The sequence below is a fragment of the Bacillus rossius genome, chromosome 3 (assembly GCF_032445375.1).
Source record: "Bacillus rossius redtenbacheri isolate Brsri chromosome 3, Brsri_v3, whole genome shotgun sequence".
Classification (NCBI taxonomy): Eukaryota; Metazoa; Arthropoda; class Insecta; order Phasmatodea; family Bacillidae; genus Bacillus; species Bacillus rossius.
In genome coordinates, this window is record NC_086332.1 from 35303031 (window position 1) to 35324795 (window position 21765).

Consider the following 21765-nt stretch of genomic DNA (forward strand, 5'->3'; position numbering starts at 1 on the left):
CACTGGCAACCAATAGAGCCGTGACAAGTACTTGAGTTTTAATGGACTGGAGTGGCCAATTACTTTCCTCTACATAGAGCACACTAATGATTGATACATTGTTAACCAGTTAATAATAGGCCTACCTATACATTTCCGCAGTTAAAGTGTAGTAATAATACCAACATTTATTTTGTACCGCATTAAAAAAAACTGAAAAATTCTTTAGGAATAAGTTTTGAACATTTTACCATCTGATCAAAGGATGGGAAAATACAGTGGCATTTTTTTTTTCATCATCCATACGAGATGATTCATGGACTGTATTTAAAAGCAGTTAGAAGCTTGGTAGACTGAAAAATTCCTGCGTTACAAAACAATTTTTACTTAGCTCAAGCGTTTAAAATTATTATGACTGGAATATTTCTTAAGGGGCCCGCCTAGTCAGGGTGTATCTGTTTTGGTGAGGCGGGATGATAATCGCAACGCTCACCGATGTTTCTAGTGCAAGGCTCTGAATGTGGCGTCTTCTCGTCGTGCAGAGGACAACTGTGAAATTTGAGGCGTGACCGTAACATTATATGGCGGAGAAATGAAGACAGAGGTGTAATGCACGTCCCTTAAGTGCTTTCAAGAATATTTTCTGGTTGTTTTATGCCTAAACATTACTCTGAGAACATGCCTTTTAGTCATTTTAACTCTTATAAAAATAAATTTAAAAAAAAAATTAATCCATCAACAAAACTATATTTTGGCCCTTAGTGAAGTCAAAATGCTTTTTGTAAACAGACCCCATTCTGATATCTTGAGTGGTTTTCAAATTGCATTGTTTTTCCTGAAGCTCTGCACACCGTATGTGTGCCTGGGTAGACGGGGCCCTTAAACAGAGGATATTACTTGTGAACTTGAACTTGCATTTCCAAGTGGTGTTCTTTGAGCGTGTGAATGTGTTATATTCTCAGTGGAGGCCACGCCCAAGAGGAGCCGGTGCCTCAGGTGGCTAGCGAAGAGATGAGCTCGCACCAGGTATCACCGTTGGGAACTGAGGATGAACATTCAGCTGAGAAGAAAAAGGAGACTCCGGAAGATAAGTTGAACAGCTCCACTGCTGCGGCGAGCAAGCAGTCTTCAGATGGCGGGCAAGTGGGCTCGAAGATGAAGAAACCGCAGGGCCGGCCTCGGAGAGCCGTGTCGAGTGACAGGAAGGCAGGCGACGTCAGCACGGCCAGCGAAGGCGATGGCACGCCACGCCCTCGCCCGAGGGCCGGCAGGAAGACTTCGGAGTCGAGAGGGGTCGGCACTCCCAGGGATTCCAGCGTGGGGCGTGCACCCGCCGCGTCTACCCCCAAGAAAGATGCAGAGAAGCGCAACGCTAAAGGAGAGACTTTGCTGCATGTGGCTTGCATCAAGGTAATCATGTTTGTCTTTAATTAGAGTTGAATGTTACCAGAATTTTGATACTCAATACTTGTACAGTAAACAGCTTATACAGCTCATTACTTTTACTACTTGATACTTTGTTATCCAAACTTTTTCCTTCATTATCCATTCAAATATAATCATGGATTTTTTATATCCTTGAAAAAATTTTAATAAAATACTGGATGGAAGATATTTTAGAGTCAGGTACTGATTATTTACAAAAAAAATTGGTTGTCTGTAAAGTCGGTTTACGGACGATAGTTTAACGTGACAACGTAGTAACAAAACATTGATGAAATGATTGCATATTGTTATGAATAAAATTGAATCATTTTTATTGAATTAATACTATTTTGTATGGATACAAAGAAAGAGTAAAATGAAATCTACAATTTAATTGATAATTTTTTTTATTTTCACTCATTAATTCAAATATGTTTATTACTTTAATGAAGAGATTATTTTAACTATAACTTTTATACAGGTTTTTTGTGGTTTCATTCACAGAAAATATCTTGTATAAACTAAATATATAAAAACCAGCCATTGTTCAGTGTAGTAACATAATATATATATATATATATATTACAACTATTCGACTTCGAAACTATTCGCATTCTATTCGAAAATTTTCCTATTCGATTCGAAATTATTCGACCATCAAAATCCAATATTCGCACACCCCTAGTAACGGGACACTTTTTCGTGTGTGCAGCCGGCATTCATCGATTTATTAGACGTCACGTCAAAAATATGATGTGTAATTACATTTAAAATTACACCAAACTCAAAATGTTAATGGTGTAATGAGTTTCACAAAGTTAACTAACTTGTTTTGAGAACAAACTTACTCTTTTCTTGTCGACAACTAGTACATGTGTGCTGAAAATTCATTCCGACTCAACAGTAGCTGGTGTGACGCTCATGACTTCCCTGCTAGCTGGCTTAGGCAAGGAAACACATGTTGATTCTTCTTAGTGTCATACTTGTTACTATTGATTCTATGAAGTATCAACCGGTATGGAAGTAATGAAAGTAACTAAAATCTCACCTCTACTTTTAAAATTCTCTCTGCTTACAGAATCATTTTTATTAATTTGATAGATATTTTTTTTTTTTTTTTGCTGTGGTGCTTAAGCATTTTTAAAAATACTTGTTGATATTTTAGAAGTATTTTCCTTTGTGTCATAAATTGATTTAAAATACAATTTTATTTAGAGCAATCTAATGCTTAATTTTGAGATTAGGTAAATTTAAACCAAGTTATTGATATATTGGTATACTTTCATGAAGAATAAAGGCAAGAAGGGGAGGGTTTGAGTAGTAAAGTATTTTATTGTGCATTTTCTTATTCCTAGGGGCTGGCATATTCAAGTATGTATATGTGTAACTGCAACTACAAAATGACTCCTTTGTAGTGGTCTTTGGTTACTATGTTGGTTACTGGTTATACCAAACCAAATTTGTAAACTTGGTAAATTCAAAATAACCAAGACAACAGTTTAGTATCAAAGAACTCAAAACTTTATAGCAACATGATGTCTGTAGCCTTTGATGTTGAATTGAACTTGTAAGTTGTTAAATGTGGCCCAAAAGTTGAGTGAAAATCTCCTTGAACATTTAGTATATATGGCTCTAATTTTTTAAAAATATTTACATAGCTTCTTCAAAAATTAATTTGTGTCTGTGCTATTAACTTAGAAAACTGGTGTGCAGATGACTTAAAACCACAGCAGTAAAATTAGATTTCTTCACAAAGAATGTTCACTGCAGAAGTGTTTTCTTAAACAGAAGTTCAGTATGGTAAAATGAACACTCAGAATCAATTCTGTATGTTTTTATAAGCTAGAAGAATTAAATATGCTTTATTTTTAATTGGCTGTTGAAGTACTTAATGTTATTTCTAAGCTGTTTTCCAAAAATACAAAATTTGATTTAACTATATTGAGAACATTTGATATCTAATTGACATTTTCATGTTAGAGAATTTACAATCTATTATTTGGTTTTCCTTGCCATCAAATTTTCAGTCTTACAAAATTAACCTGTTCAATTTACTAAACTTTTCTACACTAAAACAAAAAATTTAAAACGTCTTTTATCATGGGATTCCGCTTTTGCAGGAATTTATTCTCATTATTAAAGGAAAATTGTAATATGTTATCTCACAGACACTTTTGACAGCAGTATCGGTGAAACAATGAATTTGTGGTTACACTATAATATAAAATAATTATTCAAGGACAGAAAACAGTGAACTAGTTTTTACTGTTGATGCGGGATGGACTGACTATTGCAAGGGAAAGCCCTGCCTTTAATATTTGTTTTAATTAGACAGGAAGATAAGTAAGGTATGTGTTGTGTCCTTTCGTAAGTTGGCAGCAGTGGGACATGTTGTTGTAAACAAAAGGTTTTTATGGCGGGACGCGGCTACAAAGGGCGCGGCAGGTTGTGTGTTGTGTGTGAACAACGAGGTGCAATACGAGTACCATGAATGCTGCGATGTGCGGCGTTAGTGTCATCAATTCAACACTGGTGACGAGGTCGGAATAACCACGCGTTTTCGGGTCGCATCGGGCACCTGATAATCCGCGGCAGCATAACCTAAATGGCGTCGTGGAACTCGTTTGGTGAGTTTGTTCCGGGCCGGGATGCCTGGCAGACGTACGTGGAACGGGTGAAATACCTGTTTATAGCGAATAAGATTACGGACAAAGAGGAGCAGAGAGCCATATTTTTTACGGTATGCGGGGCCGAATTGTACACTTTAGTGGCGTCGTCGTGCCTGCCGAAAGCAACCAGTGAAGTGGATATCACGGACATTTTAGCAGCATTGTCCAATCATTTCAACCCCAAGCCAAGCGAAATCGTGGAAACTTACAAATTCCACAAGCGAGATCAACAGGAGGGTGAGTCCATCTCAGAGTATATGGCCGAGCTACGGCGTCTGTCGGCCCACTGTAACTTCACAGATTTGAACAGGGTGTTACGGGACCGCCTGGTGTGCGGGATGTGCGACAGGACACTGCAGCACGCAATGTTGGGCAAGGTAGATTTAACCTTCCAGTCCGCCCTGGACATGGCGACTGCGGCTGAAGCAGCGGGTCAGAACGCAAGTGATCTAAGAGGGGAAGTGAGCGGTTTGACGGGAGCAGTAAATCGGTTAGGTCTAGGTACCTCCAAGGACCGGCACATCGGACAGAACAAGTCTAACCTGGTTTGTGAGGACGGGCCACACAGGCGCACACTCGAGCGGCAGGCTTGCTGGCGCTGTAATGGATCGCACAGTCCAGAGAATTGCAAACACCGTTCCTCAAAATGTAATTATTGTTCCAAGCTGGGACACCTTGAACGGGCATGCATATCGAAACAGAAACACGGTTCCAGGGCGCAGGGGACATCCAGATGGGCCAAAACAAACCCTAGTAGCGGGGCTTTTCATGTAGCGGATGGACCAGATCCAGCCGGCGAGCACTCTAGCCTGTACAGTCTCTACCAGTTACAGGCAAGCACCCCCAGAAGTCACCCGCCATTCAAAATGTGGGTACAGGTGGACGGTAAAAACCTAGAAATGGAGGTGGACACAGGGGCCGGATTTACCGTTATAATTAGCGAAACATTCTAGAGGTTATGGCCGAGCAGACCAGAGCTTAAGGCCGCGAATCTTCTTCTCCACACGTGGTCCCAGGAGAAGCTGCGGGTACTAGGGGCACTGGAAGTGCGTGTGCAGACGAATGTTGCAGACGTACAGTGGCAGATGGGCGTGGACCGAGTCTACTGGGGCGGAGCTGGCTAGAGCCCCTCGGAATTTCAGTGGAGGGGGTGCACACCATGCACTTGTTAGCAGCAAGCATGGCCGCACAGCACCCCAACGTGTTTGCCAGCGCAGACCTGGGGCACTATGTAGGGCCCCCAGTGAGCATAGACATTGAGCCAGATGCCAGACCAATTTTTCGTAAGTGTCGGCCTGTGGCATTTGCACTGCGTGATGCCGTAAGCAAAGAGATAGACAGACTCGTGGAATAGGGAGTGTTCGAGCCAGTAGCTTATTCTAAGTGGGCAACACCCATTGTTGCTGTATGCAAAGCAAATGGTTCTGTCAGATTGTGCGGCGATTACAAGTGTACTGTGAATCGGGTTTGCCAAAGCGAGACTTACCCTTTACCAACTACAAATGAGGCTTTTTCCAAATTGGCCGGTGGTAAGATGTTTACTAAATTAGACTTGGCTGATGCATACTTGCAGGTGTCCGTGGATGAGTACACTGCCGACCTACTGACAGTAAACACCATGAAAGGTCTGTATCGGGTCAGGCGGTTGCCCTTCGGCATCAAGTATGCCACGGCGGTGTTCCAGAGACTGATGGAAATCTTACTAGCAGGGATAGAAGGGGTCGCGGTGCTGTTAGACGACATCCTCATCATGGGAGCAACCACTGAGCAACACTGGCAGCGGGTCAACCAGGTCCTGGGTCGGTTAGAGGCAGCTGGGTTACGATTGAAGGAGAATAAATGCATGTTTGCCGCACCATCCGTTCAATTTTTGGGGTTCAGCGTAGACAGTGCTGGCATACACCCAACAACAGCCAAAGTGGATGGTATACACCTTGCACCGGCACCCACCTGCAAAAGGGAACTACAGGCTTTTTTAGGGCTACTCAACTTCTACGACCGTTTCCTACAGGGTAAGGCCAGCATAGCCGAACCACTTCACCGTCTCCTGGATGCTGGGCATAAATGGGAGTGGACTGAGGTTCATGAAGAAGCTTTTCACGCTGTAAAAGAGCTTCTTCAGTCAGACGCAGTCTTAGTACATTACGATGCAACGAGGCCGGTGTCATTGACATGTGATGCTTCAGATTACAGCGTGGGGGCAGTTCTGGCTCATGTGGAAGAGGATGGGAGTGAGAAAGCCATAGCTTTCGGGTCGCGTACATTGCACAAACATGAGCGTAACTACGCACAAATAGATAAGGAAGCGCTTGCAGTAATGTTCGGGGTGGTAAAGTTCAGGCAATATGTGACAGCGAGACCCTTCACAATTATCACAGACCATCAACCCCTGTTGCGGTTGCTGGACCCCACCAGGCAAACGCCAGATTTTCTATCGCCGAGGTTGCTACGTTGGAGCCAGTTACTGTCCATGTTTGATTACAGGTTCACATATCGGCCAGGACAGAGCATTGCACATGCGGATGCTTTAAGCAGGTTGCCGTTGAAGGTTACGGAAGTCCAAGTGCCCGCTGCGGGAGACGTGTTGATGTTGGAGGCATTGCCAGATCCCCCAATTGAAGCAGCCAGGATTGCTGCACTGACAGAGGCAGATCCAGTATTGGGTGCGGTCAAGAACTATTGCGGTGGCGACTGGCCACAGAGTGGCACAGTGGCTGATGAGCTCCGCCCATACTGGACACGACGGGACGAGTTGTCCCTGTACAAGGTGTGCATCCTTTGGGGCAGCAGAGTAGTTATCCCTTCGGCGCTAAGGCAGGACCTATTAGTAGTGCTCCACGCAGCTCACAATGGCGTGGTGAAATCAAAGGCAATAGCACGCAGCTACATGTGGTGGCCGAAGATGGACGAGTACATTGAGAGAATGATAGGGCTGTGCCAGCAATGCCAACAGTCACGAGCCAATCCACCCCAACGTGTACCCGCTAGTTGGGAACCAGAAACCAAACCATGGGCCAGAGTACACATAGACTTTTTTGGGCCGTTCCAGGGCAAGGTTTTCCTTCTCGCTGTTGATGCCTACTCCAAGTGGCCGGAAGTCAGAATAGTAAGGTCCGCATCATCAGCATGTGTGGTGCGCGAACTGCGGGACATTTTCAGCATTCACTGGATTCCAGAATGTTTGGTCTCTGACAATGGATCCGCATTTGTGTCAAGTGAGTTGGGAGTGTTCGCACGGAAAAATGGTATCCGGTTAGTGCGCACAACACCCTTTCATGGTCCAGACGGTCAAAGGGAAACTTAAAAAGGGGGGCACTGGTGACTGGCAGACCCGGCTAGCACGAACATTGTTCGCACTGCGTACCACCCCAGTCACTGGAAGTCACAAGACTTCAGCTGATCTGCTCATGGGTCGTGCCCTTAGGACAGCTTTGGACCTGATTCAACCGAACCCCAGCAAGTCGCCCTCAGTACAGCCAGCAGCTGAGCGCCATAGCAGACACTTCAAGGCAGGGGACACAGTGTGGTACAGGGCTTACTACAAGAACGCCAAGTGGTTGTCTGGGACAGTACTAAGCGCACAGGGTCACCAGATATTTATAGTCAAGGACGACATCGGAGGAGAGCATAGGCGCCACAAGGATCAAATCAGGCACAGGGTGCCCAGAGGATCGGCTGAGGCAAATGGGCACCGGCCTGCGAGGGGAGGGCCAAATGAAGCAATCGAGACATGCGCCGCGGTCCAGGTTCCACCTAGGGGAGAGCAGCCCAAGGGTGAGCACGGCACTCGCAGCACCCATGACAGGCGGCAACAAGCAGCAGCAGTAGAAACCGCAAGCTGCGAAGACGACACAAACCCCTTTCGGGGATTCAAGACAATTGAAACCGTTGGCAGCGGTACCAGCTACGCGGAGCAGCTCATCCAGAAATCCATCGAGAGGGATCCAGCCAGCGTCTGCATCAGGGGAGGACCAGCGTTGGGAGAGCCCATCGCAGAATGGGAGCACAACGCCGCCAGTGACTCTGGGAGCGACAGTGCACGGCTCGCCCAGGATCCGGAACCATCGGAGAGCGACCAGGCGGCTGGAGCACGACGGTACCCACAGAGAATCAGCCACCGACCCAAGAAGTGGGAGGACTATGTACTGTACCACTAGTGTAGCATAGCGTAGTAAGATATTTGGTTTTACTGTACTGTTATAGGAAACTTTAGTAGGGAGGAGGTGTTGTGTCCTTTCGTAAGTTGGCAGCAGTGGGACATGTTGTTGTAAACAAAAGGTTTTTATGGCGGGACACGGCTACGACGGGCGCGGCAGGTTGTGTGTTGTGTGTGAACAACGAAGTGCAATACGAGTACCATGAATGCTGCGATGTGCGGCGTTAGTGTCATCAATTCAACAGTATGTACTATTACTTTTAAGTCCAGTATGTACTTGCACATGAGGCAGAATGTGACAAGTAAACATTTATGTAGTTGCACAATGATTAGATGAAGCTGGCCTAGACCGTGTATGCATAGTTGTGGTTCTAACCACTGTTTGTGTGTGTCTTTATACTAGTAATCTGTTGGTACTTTTTTTTAGTGATGTACCAATGTAATAATTTTAGTATCAGTATCAGCCGATATCCCAATTTTCTGGATTTCCAATGTAATATTTTCCAACCGATACTTAAAAAACTGATAACATGTGGGAAAAAAAACCAATTTCATCCATTCAGGTGTCACTCATCTTTTATATTTACCTGTTTATAGCTCTATTGCCATTTTTTACTTCAATTTTGCTGTAATTTAAGGCTATACTTGAATGTTGTGCTAGTTAATTAGTCAAATGTTATGCACACATTTTATACATACAGTGAAATTTTTGGTCATCTAACAAAAATCCTTTTAATAAAGAATTTTATTAAGGTTTCTGACTTATTACTTACAAATATTGACTCTGGAGACTTGCATTGTGATTATTTACAAAAAGGAATGAATTGGTTTTTTATTGGATCTGTTAAAGAAATGTATCGATAGTAGGATCTTGCCCGTTTTTATCCATGTTACTCATTACTAATTTTTTTATATGAGCGTAACGTGTCTTCATCAGCAAAGCCATCACAGACATGCCGTTGGAACTTGTATTTAATTTCTTAAAATTTCATTTCATAATGTTCAAACTTAAAAACATTACTTGTTTAAGAAAATGCAGTTACAGGTTTTTTTTATTGTCCTTCATTTTGCAACACACTACTACAGCCATGTATTTTCTCTTTTTCATCTTACTGTATATTGTATCAGATTGTCTTAAAAAAAAAAAGTTTCTCTGTATGTTTAAATAAGATAAAAAAAAATATTCGTTATTCATGAATAATTTGATGTACCTACAGTTTAAAATTAATTCAAATAAAAAAAAAACAGTATTCACAGATTCATGTTGACAGAAACTTTGTAACGTTGACTGCTTATCACTAAAGATATGCGGGCATATGTTTTGCAGGGAAACGTGAAGCAAGTGAAGGAACTGTTGGAATTGGGGGCGACTCCAAACACAAAGGACAACGCTGGCTGGACACCGCTGGTGAGACTTGAAAGACACACACTTTTTCCCTCCATCTTTTAAATTTTTAATAAATTATCCTCTGTATTTGCCAGTCTTGGTGATTGAGAAATATTTTTCTTATTCTTGAGTTCTGTTTAGGTTTTTATCGGCCAGCATTGCAGCAATGTGCTTGAAAATCTGCTGTTCATTGCAGCACAGAATTTTGCAACTTCTAAAATTATTAAGTGTTTAGTTAAATAAACTGAAGAAACATTTCTATTGTATATTGAAACCCACCTGATTTACAATATCTATTTACAGGGAAAGTCAAAATCGGTCTATTGAGAGTATTAATTGGTTGAATCCCAGTTTTCTTAAATCCAAATCTCAAATGGTAATCCCAAGAGTACTTTGAATCTAACCCTTGAACAAAAATATAGGTGTAAAGGGTTAAAAAATAAAATGGTGTACAAAAATAAAATAGTGTACAAAAAAAATAAACTTATAATGTTGAAACAACCCTTAAAATAAATGTGTGTTTAAAAAAGTTTCCAGAATAAATTATTTTTAATAATTTTATTTAATCTTGGGAACTGGTAATATGATAAGTATGGATAAGGAAAAAAAACATTGTAATTTTCAGCCTAGTCATTTCTGAATTTTTGACGTTACAACGTCTAATAAATCGATGAATGCCGTCTGCACGCACAAAAAAAGTCCCGTTTCACTGTGTCCCGTTATGCTCATTTTATATTGCTCTTTGCTAACCTGAACCTCCTAGCATTGCGACCGAGTCCGTGGCGTAATTCTGTTTTCATGCATTTCAATGTAACATTTTCATTGCTCTTTGCTAACTCGTTCCTCCTAGCATTGCTGCAGAGTCCGTGGCGCAAATATATTATTTTTGACTGCATCTTGGTGTTGGGTAAGCCATTTTCCTTCACATCATCCTTGAAACACTCCCATTCGTTTCCTACTTTTCCTATCATCGTCCTATCAACAGAATAACACAGATTGGAAGAAGTTAAATAGCAAACATGTATAAAAGTTATAGTTAAAATAATCTCTTCGTTAAAGTAATAAACATATTTGAATTAATGAGTGCAAATAAAAGTATATTTATCAATTAAATTGTAGATTTCATTTCACTCTTTCTTTGTATCCATACAAAATAGTGATAATTCAATAAAAATGATTCAATTTTATTCATAAAAGTATGCAATCATTTCATCAATGTTTTGTTATGACGTAACGTTAATCTATCATCCGTAAACCGACTTTACAGACAACCAATTTTTTTTAATTTACTACATTTCCTCCAGTATTTTTCCTTGAATCTTGAATGTTTCCAGTACCAGAGTTTCGGAGGTTCAAGGATTGGCCAGGTCCATCCCTAATATTTACAAGTTGAGGATGTAAAAATTTCTTTTTGTGTCAAAAAAACCTCCCCGAAGTACTCACTTAGTATTATCAGGAATTGTATATAGTGGCAAATACAAACATTTCTTTGATAGCTTATGTAAGGCTCAATAATATCCATTTCAACTGTACAGGTGATAGTGTTTGAATTTCTGAATTTCCCTTCCTCAGTATTTTGATTTGGATTTTTCCCTTGAATATTGATTCTTTTAAATACTGAGAAATTAAAGTTTTTTGAGGAGTTGATTTACTCATCCCTTATCAGGGTTTCTACAGGTCTCGGAAGTCATGGAAAATTAAGGAAACTTAAGGACTGGTGATGAAAAAGTATTGGTACTTAAGGATTGGTAAGAAAAAATTATTTAGAAAAAAATTGGTTGTCTGTAAAGTCGGTTTACGGACGATAGTTTAACGTGACAACGTCATAACAAAACATTGATGAAATGATTGATCCAGAAGAAAAGGAAATATCATATTAGGCCTGAGACTGAGCCGTAATAGGTTTATGCAACCAAATCATTTAGGCATTAAAAATATTATATTCTCTGAGGAAGAATTTCTTTTTTAAATTTTTCTATCTTTTGTATGATAAAATCTACCTCTGCATACTTTTATGAATAAAATTGAATCATTTTTATTGAATTATCACTATTTTGTATGGATACAAAGGAGTGAAATGAAATGTACAATTGAATTAATAAATTTAATTTATTTGCATTCATTATTCAAATATATTTATTACTTTTGTTATCTTACGTGCGCCGTATTTATTTTTACAAGTACAAAAAAAAATTTCGCACCTGCCGGGATTCGAACAGACAATTTTACAATTAGAAGATAGCGCCGCTGATCGCTCACCCACGAGGCCATATTTGATAAAAATTGTTTCAGATGTTATATATACATTTATAAAAATTTTGTTCACGGTAGGGGAATAATATTATTTTGTTTTTATAACTCGATTTTATAACATATACGCATCCCAAATACACCAAACTTATTTATAATGTGTTACAATATTTTTTAAAACATTGTGCAAAAGATCCCGGTTGTAATTTGAATTATTATGTGTAACTATAAAACACCATTGTTGGTTCAAAATGTATTTGAATATTCAACATTACTTTTAAATAACTATACCGATTGTGCTGAAAATCGTTGGACGATCGTTAAATTACATAATATTAATAATTCAAACGACAAAAATATGATTGAAAAGTCAAATCGATGGTCGTTCCAATAGAGTGGAAGAGAGATGCCACGCATGCGTAGGCCCTACAATGAGCATGAAGAGAGATGCTACGCATGCGTACAATGAGCAAATAGGACACATCCGTAGTGGGACACTTTTTCGTGCGTGCAGCCGGCGTTCATCGATTTATTAGACGTTGTCACGTCAAAAAGTAAGGAAACTGAAGAACTAGTAACAAAAAAGTAAGGACAGTGAAAGACTGGTCTCAAAAAAGTAAGGAAGCTGGATGGTCACAAAAAGTAAGGAAACTGAAGGATGGGTCATATAAAGTGAAGAAACTGAAACACCTGTCACAAAAAAAAAGGAAACTGAAGGACTGGTTAATAAAAAGTAAGGAAACTGAAGACTGGTCATGTAAACTAAGGATCCTTGAGGTGTGGTCACGAAAAAGGAAGGAAACTGAAGATTGGTCACAAAAAGTGAGGAAACTGAAGGACTGGTGATGAAAGTGTTGAAACTGTATGATTGGTCATGAAAAATTAAGGAAACACTAGGACTGGTCATGAAAAAGTACGGAAATTTAAGGAAATGATCATGAAGAAGTAATAAATCTGAAGGTCTGGTCATGATAAATTGAGGAAATATTAGGACTGGTTAAGAGATTCATGATAAAGTCCCTGAATAAACATTAATGGTGCTGGAATTCACAACTTTAATTTCCAGCAGCATTTAACTAACTCACATTTTGGTTTTTGATGGATCTATTCAGTTTATAGTCTCAATTTGAATATAAGAAGTTAGAGATTGTCCACATACATCATGTGGGAATTATATCTGTAAATGTTTCAGTGTAAATGTTTCTGCGAATTAACGCAGCAGTAAAAAAAATTCTAATTTTGTTAGGATCAAAAATACTTACATTTCCTGGGTGATAATTTTCCAACATCAATGTTTTACCATAGTGAAAGTTATTTCTTCACAGAAAAACAAAATTTGTACTTGAGTTCAGACTACATATGTTTGCACAACCGTTAGCAAGAACATAATTTTGTAACATAACTATTGCGAATGAGAATGAGGTGCTCATTACAGATGTTACTTCATACTTGCATGATGTTCTGTTTTAAAAGTGGGTTTACAATTTTCCGAGGTGGATTTTTTTTTACAGCAATGAGTAAGGGCGTAGCAAGCGTCGTGGGAGGAGGTTATGGAGCTCTGTCTCCCCTCAACTGTTGTCTCCACATTGTCTGAAGTCTCTGATGTGAGACTAGTGATGGTAAAATAAATTTGTGGTTTAATTTCGCAGTGGGCTTAACTTCGAACAATGTTATCTTCTACGTGTGTGCGCGATTGGTTCGCATTTCATGTGAAAGTCTCTGAGCCCTTGAAAAACCGTCAACCAAAGAAGTATGGAGAGACAAGCAACACAGCTGAGCAACCAGTAAGGGGTCGTCCATTAATCACGTGATGTTTTTTTTAGCAAATTTTTAACCCCCCCTCCCCCCTAGTGATTTGTGGTGAGGTTTCAGACTTTAACACCCCCCCTACCCTCAATAAATCACATGTATTTTTTTGGTACAAAATATTTTTTTAAAATTTCAGAATATTACCTTTAAATATAGGTATAATCTAATTTAATTCTGGAAAATTAAGCACAGTGATAAAAATGTCCAGACACACATTAAGGTTGCAGGTTTATTCTCACTGGCATAAAAATGATAAAGGAAAGGCTTACATGTGATTTACGCATGTATTCGGCGCCAAAATCAGTCTTACTGGCGGGCGACTGGCAAGCCGAGCCGGGTGGTTCATCATGTTGCGGCGGGCGGGGATATGGTTGCCTGGCTACGGCGAGTCAAGGTCACGCGTTGCTTTTCGGTTTAGTAGAATTCGGGCGAAAAAATAAATACACCTGATATCTCTCTACGCCCCCCCCCCTCCCCCCTTGTGATATTTGTGATATTTCGTGATTTTTCCCGACCCCCCCCCCCCCTCTCTCTTTTGAGCCTCACGTGATTAATGGATGATCCCTAAGCAGGGTGACATGTTCCCTGGTGTGTGGGGATGGTCGAACCCTCTTGTGCCCGGGACTGCGTGGAAGCCGTGCTCCGCGAGTGACCCCCGGTGTGGCGCAGCACGAGGTGTCCAGCGCGGGCGCCACGGAGCTGGTGGCGTTGCTGCTGGGGGCGGGGGCCCTGCCCAGCGTGCCCGGCCCTGACAACATGACTCCCCTCCACGACGCCGTCCTCAACCAGAGCCATGACGTGGTGCGGCTGCTGGTCGCCCACGGAGCCGACGTCAACGCTCGCAGCTCCGCGGGCCTCACGCCTCTGTGAGTCTCCCCTCGCCGACGTCTTTAAATATATATACTTTTTAGAAGTCGCCAGCCCAGGTTAACATTTCTAATACGGTTTTGAGGTAGTTGGTTAATTCACCGCAGCAATCGCCACCATCTCTAGGGCATCGACTTGTGGTGGTCCCTAGCGGACAAGTGTCGAACTCTTCGAACACCCCTTCTCCCTCCCGTTGAACGACCTTGAGCTGCAGTGAATGATGGATGGGGGGTGCGGGGAATGACAGCGGGCGACAGTGCTTGAGCTCTAAAGTGTAAATAACAACCTAAGACGATACAGGGCGTTACGGCAACACACTGCAGCGGTGAAGTTCCCAAGCTGCTCATTATACGCTCCTGAAAAAGTAGAGTAAATCCTATCCACTCGCGACTTCTATACAGTATATATATTCAAAGCCGACGTCCAGCCTTGGTTTCAAAGCCAACTTGTAATTTTATTGTTTTGTTAAAATAATTTTTTTCATTGAAACTTATTTGGGCACAGTGGGAGTAAAATGGATGCTAGCATGCTACACATGCACATCTATAAAGATATTCAATTCACAGTAGAGGAAGAAAGTTCTGTGAGGAGAAAGCTAGAAACAAACATAAATCAATATCTTCTTTGATTTGGTCCTATTGAGCAGTTTAATGTATGGTTTCAGCTGATTATTTCACCATTGTTTGTTCCTTGAGTTTAATGCATTTAATGCATGTTCAAATTTTTTTTTGTTGATTTTGTATGGTTAATACCTTTGGTCTGCATTTTGTCTTTTTAATAACAATTTAAATTATTAAATAACTTTCACTTTGACAGAACTGTATGTGATTGATAAAAATTATTTTCTCACGTGTGTAATAGCAAATATTATATATTATATATAGATAAAAGTGTTATTTTTTTTTGTTCTAGCTTTAGGGGTGATTCTATTGGTTCTTCTAAGCACCAACCAGCTAATAACACTTTTATTTTTAGGTCCAATATTACACTGCACGCTTTGTCAGGTCTCAGTTAGCCAACTTCCGGCTAAATATGGGTGGAAAACATCATTCGTTTTTGAACCGGAGGCTAGCTTAGCTGTCGGTTGGCTATCGTACAGATTTAACGGGAGGTCATAAAACCGGCTCTGAAACAGCTTACAAGCAAGTGGTAGTCACAGTACATAAAAAAACCGAAACATTAAAGGAAAATAAATAACTTTGTAAAGTGGAATATTTGTTAACAATATTCCACTGCATCATTTTACTTCAAAATTAATAAATTCATAAGACCCTTATAAGAAGTTCCCACTTTAGAAGTTTTTGTGCTTAATAATTTCAAAACGTTTTATCACAGCTTTGTAAGCTTAAATTTCTAAGTCGCTTGGAAAACCTTCTACTGTAAATTTACTGCATGTATGTTTGTAAAATGAAATGATTTAGCTGACGGTGAGTTTCAGGCAGAGCACTGACGACGCGAGTGTCCTCGCGCTGCTGAGAGAGCCCCCGTCTAGTGCCGTGCCCAGCGAGGCGCGTCTACTGGACAGCCCGCCAGCCGTGCCGGGGAAAGTCGTGCTGCTGCCGTGCGGCCTGGACCCCGCCCGGGAGGCCCAGCTGCGGGACATGGCCGCGCAGCTGGGCGTGAAGCTGTGTGCGTCCCTCACGTGAGTGCCTCTCCGCAGGGCCCGGCTAGGTGCTGTGGGGGCGTCCGTCTGCATTTGTGCGCGATCATCACAACCAAAACATGCCATGCTGGGGAATAACGAGGGATTTTGTGATGTAGGCTGATGGATTTGAAAACTACATAAATTTATTTTGCGCTCAGCATAGCGAGCGAAACTGAACAATAATTTCTGCTGTATTTGTGCATGTGGTTGTAGTGTCGTCGTGCCTTCCTTTACTGTCTTCATAAATTCCCAGAGCTATTAAAATACGACGTCCTGCTACTTTGCGAGGAACAACACACGGTTTCTCCGGACGAAGACACAGTTAACAAGTGCTGTTGCCCACAGCATCTTAATAACCCGTTTTCCTTGACAATGGTTGGGCGTACATAATTTATTTTTAGTATGTTTATTCTCAACATGTAATGCCAACGTTTATGTCTGCGCTGCAATTGTATATAGACCTATCAATACTAAAAATTTATTTTAACTAGAGCAGTGTCTTGAAATGGTACATTCAACAAGTGTACTTAAATGGTTGGAAAACAAATTATTTTAATTATCTTGCACTCTTAACAGAAAAAAAATGTGTTTGATTACCACTCTGTTTTCTTGGAGCAAATTAGGATTTTACTTCGAGAGGCAGCATATTATTACTTCTCTAGTAGCGTAGTTGTTATGGCAGATGATTCATCTCTCGCCTGGTTTTCGAAAATATTTTTGTAGATGAAAATATTTGATCTCAGTTTTTAAAACATGGCATTGGTTAATTTGGGTGTGTTGCGAAATTCTTCCTGTAATTAATTATACTTACCTATTTCATAAATATTTACCACCAGTAACAATGTTAATTTTTCTGTATTTATTTATTTGAATGCTAATATTCATTCAGGTAATCTGTGATGTTTTAATTTATTTTCTATAATTCCAATTTTGAATTATTGATCCTAATTTTTGGCATGTCAAAGCATAAATTATATTTTTCTGGGCTTTTATACCTTGTTGCAATTTCAAAACTACTAATTCTAACTACTGGGAAGAACAAATAACTTAATATTTTAGGCGAGTGAAAACAACTATCATAAGGACACTATTACTTCAAAAAGTGGCTGGAGGTAAGTAATACAGCAGCTGTATTGCAAGGTATGGCACAGTATTTTGAAATACAAGCTTGTCGAACCTGATCTCCCTTGAGAAATGAGGTATGTTGTAAGTAAATATCAGTATCTATACCGAATCACTATAATTTTGTGTTTCAGGGCTAGTGTCACTCACGTGATTGTGCCTGAAAATGAAAACGATGTGTGTCCAGTGACGATGGTGACTCTCACTGCGATCCTGCAGGGCAAGTGGATAGTTAATTTTAATTGTGAGTAAACAAATATTAACTTGTGTTTACTTCTTGGCTTGCCTTCTTGTTAATAATTTAGATTTATTTAGTAATCCACTGCTATACGTAATTTTACTGATTTAAAATCCACCTTTGATAACGGCCTTCGAAGGCTGTAGTATTTTTAAAAAAATTGCTTGTTGCTCATGTTGTCAGTGGAGTATCTGAAAGTAGGTGTACGTAGTGTACAATATCAAATCTTCATTTTAAGAAAATCCACATGAATGTTTCCAATATGTAGGTGACCTATTTTAAAGTGTTTATTGAAGAGCATCCAAAAAACTTTTAAGATCTTATTAGTACATAGACCCAGAGGCATGCAAGCCCATATGCCATTTTATGCTTAACTATTTCCTGGAAGCTTATTTTCTTGTCGGCAGGGGCCATGCAGGTTTTACCATGCTCTCCTGAATGAACTAGTTCCTGGAAGTAGTGGTACAGATAAATAAGGATAAAACCGACACTGATTCAATTACTGATACATTTCTTTAACAGAACTGATAACCGATACAAAACAGATTTAATACTTTTTGTAAATAATCACATTGCAAGTCCCAATAAATTCATTATTAGCAGGTAATGTAAGAGAACTTGAAGATAAAAGAATTTGTTCAGCAATAAGTCTGTGAAGGGTGTCTGTGTGTGTGCCATTTTCGACTCAGCACACAGGTCACTATCCTTTCTGCCCCTCCCCTTCTCATCTGCCATCCATCGCAGAGAACCACCACCTTGCAATGCATTCTCTCTCCCATCGCGCGAGCGTTGCGCTGAAAAGTAGTTTTTGGTGCCCCTGGTTCAGTAGAGTTCACAGTGTGTGATCAGAAAGCTCCGGGGATGGTTGTTTTCGATTCCAGCAGGCCACGAGCCTCACCTAGTCGTGCGCCGGGCGGCGGGTAGTAGCGACCGAGGTCCTGTGTTCGAGTCCCAGCAAGTGTAGCAGCACCCAGTGACCCATCCATGTGCAGGGCAGAACAGTGTTATGCGAATAAATGGCAATAGCAAGTTTCATGGACTCACAGCCCAAACCAGTCCAGAACTTCTTTCCTATCCTTTTACTTCCATTTGGTGCCATTACAGTATTTATAAGTTAATACCTTAATAAAATTCTTCTTTCAAAGGATTTTTAGTAAAAACAAAAAAAAATTATTTTACAGCATAAATTTTCTGCATTGGACAATACACATTTCCGTGTTTTCTCGCATAATCGTCGCACTTTTTATTCTAAAATCAAACTTGAAAAGTAGGGGTGCGACGATTATGCGGAAAAAATTTTTTTAGTAGTATAAAGTTATTCATAAAAACAAAATAAATTCGTGGAAAGTACGTGTATTTAAAACGTGAAGTATAAAAGAGCACGCCAAACTATTTAAATTAATAAGTCATGCAACAAAAAACCTTTCAACTTTAAATAGAAAAACAAAATCTGTGATCCAAATGAAGCAGAACGAACGCTAACTATCGCCGCATTAAGTACACACTCCATGAAAGAGAGCGGGCCATAAGATGTAGATAACTCGGCACTCGACAGAGAGCGCGCATTGTATGCACTCGGCGAGATATCTATATTAAGCTACGTGTGCGAGCTCTATTAGGGAAGCAACATAACCAAACAAGAGAGCATACGTTGCATGAACTCTGCGAGATATCGATATTCGGTTACGTGTGTGCGCTCTATACGGGGAAGCAACATAACCAAACATTAATGATTGCAACGAGCGCTGGCTACATTTTTGTAAGCGGTACACCGCGGCAACGCAGACGAAAAGATGAAGGTTATAAAGTTTAAAAACATTTTTAAAAGAAAATTTACACATCAGACAATTTAAGTGGAACCTCGTTACTACGAAAGCTGACAACGGCGGCAAAAATTCTCGTAACAACGAGTACTCGAAATAACCGAATATAAAAAATTTAAGTCAAGTTAGATTCTGGACCGTCTAAACAGTCTTAATTTCACACCGTAACTTGAAAACGGTGCACTATAGTTAAATTAACGTGTCGTATAAAAGTTGTAGAAAATTAACATACGAATAGAAAGTGTCTCTATGGTATTTTTTGTATCTACAACGGTTTTTGATTTAATCGCGAATGAAATGGCCTGATACAAAGACCGGGGCCTTTCGAGATCACGGAGGGAAGGTATGTGAAGCTGTGAAAAAAAAAAGGGAGCATAGGAAGGAAGAAAGGAAGGGTGTTGCCTGGTCTATTTTTAGATTTACCCCTCCGCCGACATAGGATGGGAAGCAACTGCAGGGTGTCTACTGACCCTGGAAAACCTGGAAAACCTGGAAATATCAGGGAATTTTGTAATCAGGGAATAATCAGGGAAAAATCAGGGAATTTTTTTAAAAATCAGGGAATTTTTGTTTGGTAGGTTGTAGTTGGCAATACGTTTTTTGTTTATTGATCAGCTTGCATTGACGTGGCATCATGTGTATCCCCTCCCATTTTTATTTTTGAATGGCAAATAACGAACAGTTCCCACGTCCAAATTCTTTTATTTACCATCGGATTCGGAAGTGGCACCAAATCACGTGATACAAACTGGTTCAAGCTGGTCTGTTATCCTGCTGACGTGACGTGCTGCAGCATGTGCTTCCCACGTTAAGATTATACCGATAGGTGCATTTAATTTTAAGTATTTATGGATGCCCTCAACGTAAACTGGACATTTTTGTTAGCGTTGAAAATACATATCACAGACACTTTTGGTGAAGATTCACCATCGTTGCTAGAAATTGGTAGCTGTGGGCTTCATACGGTCCATGGTGCTTTCAAAACTGGAATTTCTGTTACACAATGGGACGTTTTTTGTTTTTTGAGGCACAGTTACTACGTATTTGTTTAAGCACATATCTGCAAGGAGGGCAGATTACATTAGAATAACTGGATCAGAGCTTTTTCCCAAGAAATTTTGTGCAATCAGATGGAATACTGCAGTTGCTGAGCGTGCCATGAATACGTTACCCCACCTAAAGAAATTTGTTAGTGAAGTTTCTATTTCATCTCTCTCTTTCAGTATAGTGAAATGTGCTCTTGAGGATAATCTTCTAAAAGTAAAATTGACATTCATCCATTTTTTGGCATCAGAGCTGGAATTGTTTCTCACAATGTTCCAAAGTGAAGCACCCATGGCACCTTTTTTATATGATTCACTGGTTTTATTAGCTTTGGCAGGAAAATTTTGAAACCAGAAGTACTGAAGAGCTTTAGGGAGAAACGCAATGTATCTCGATTGGATGTAGATAACCAGGAAAATCTATTGACTGCTAACAATATCAAGTTGGGTTATGCAGTACGCCATGCCATCAAGAAAGAGAAAGTACCAGAAAAGTCTGTCCTGTTACAGAAAAATGATAGGACTTGTCTAAAGGTTATGGTAAAAAAACTTCAAGACTAAAGTCCCCTGAAGTACAATCTTACCAAGGGAATTTCCTGCTTATGTCCGTCTGTCGCTTTAAATTCGGGTGTGAGGAAACAGCGTGTGAAGTACAGTTTAGAATGTTGTCTTCAAAACAGGTGGCTATCAGGACAAGAAGCTGATAACATTGAGTGATCATATCAGTTGGTATGTTCCTTGCAAGATTCTGCAGCACTGTTCTCGTCTTTTTCTCGAGAAGACGGGCGCCTTGATCACTTGTGGATGCTCATTCTTAAGGCATATACAGTAGCTTCCAAAACAGGCCTTCTAAAGTTTGTGAGGATGGTGTTGGTACTTTCCCATGGAAATGCATCATTGGAAAGAGGATTTTCAGTGAATTCTAATCAGCTGACTGAAAACTTGCAGGAAGAAATACTGATCGCACAAAGACAGATGTATGACTTTGTTCAACGTTCTGGAGGTGTAGAGCAGTATGTAAGAAATGCTAGTTGTAGGCGTAAGGAAGCCCTGCAAACAAAACAAAAAGAAAAGGAAGCTACAGACAAGAAGAAGGCAGAAAAAAGAAGAGTTGAAGAGGAGATCAAGGCATTGCAGTTGAAGAAGGCTCGAATGTTGGATTTGGCTCGTTCTGAAGTAAGTGCAATAGACGCAAAAGTTGAGTCACTGCGAAATTGATGGGAGCTTCCTTTTACTAATTTTTTTTGCAAAAGGAAGTGTGTGAAATATTTGTAGCAGCATGTTTTATTTGCCATCAATTGAGTCACTTTAGCCACGTTTGGAAGAAGGTAATTTTTTTACTAATTTAATTT

General features: G+C 40.3%; 1 protein-coding gene across 4 annotated transcripts in view; it reads left to right on the forward strand.

Annotated features, from left to right (window-relative positions):
* Positions 1-21765, forward strand: part of LOC134530515 (BRCA1-associated RING domain protein 1-like) — a 38523-nt gene that overhangs the window by 4261 nt on the left and 12497 nt on the right. For all 4 annotated transcript variants that reach the window (XM_063365396.1, XM_063365399.1, XM_063365398.1 and 1 more), the window contains exons 3-7: positions 942-1389; positions 9557-9637; positions 14345-14541; positions 15981-16184; positions 17444-17553. In XM_063365396.1, coding sequence (XP_063221466.1) covers positions 942-1389; positions 9557-9637; positions 14345-14541; positions 15981-16184; positions 17444-17553 — 1040 coding nt within the window. The remainder of the gene's footprint in view (positions 1-941; positions 1390-9556; positions 9638-14344; positions 14542-15980; positions 16185-17443; positions 17554-21765) is intronic.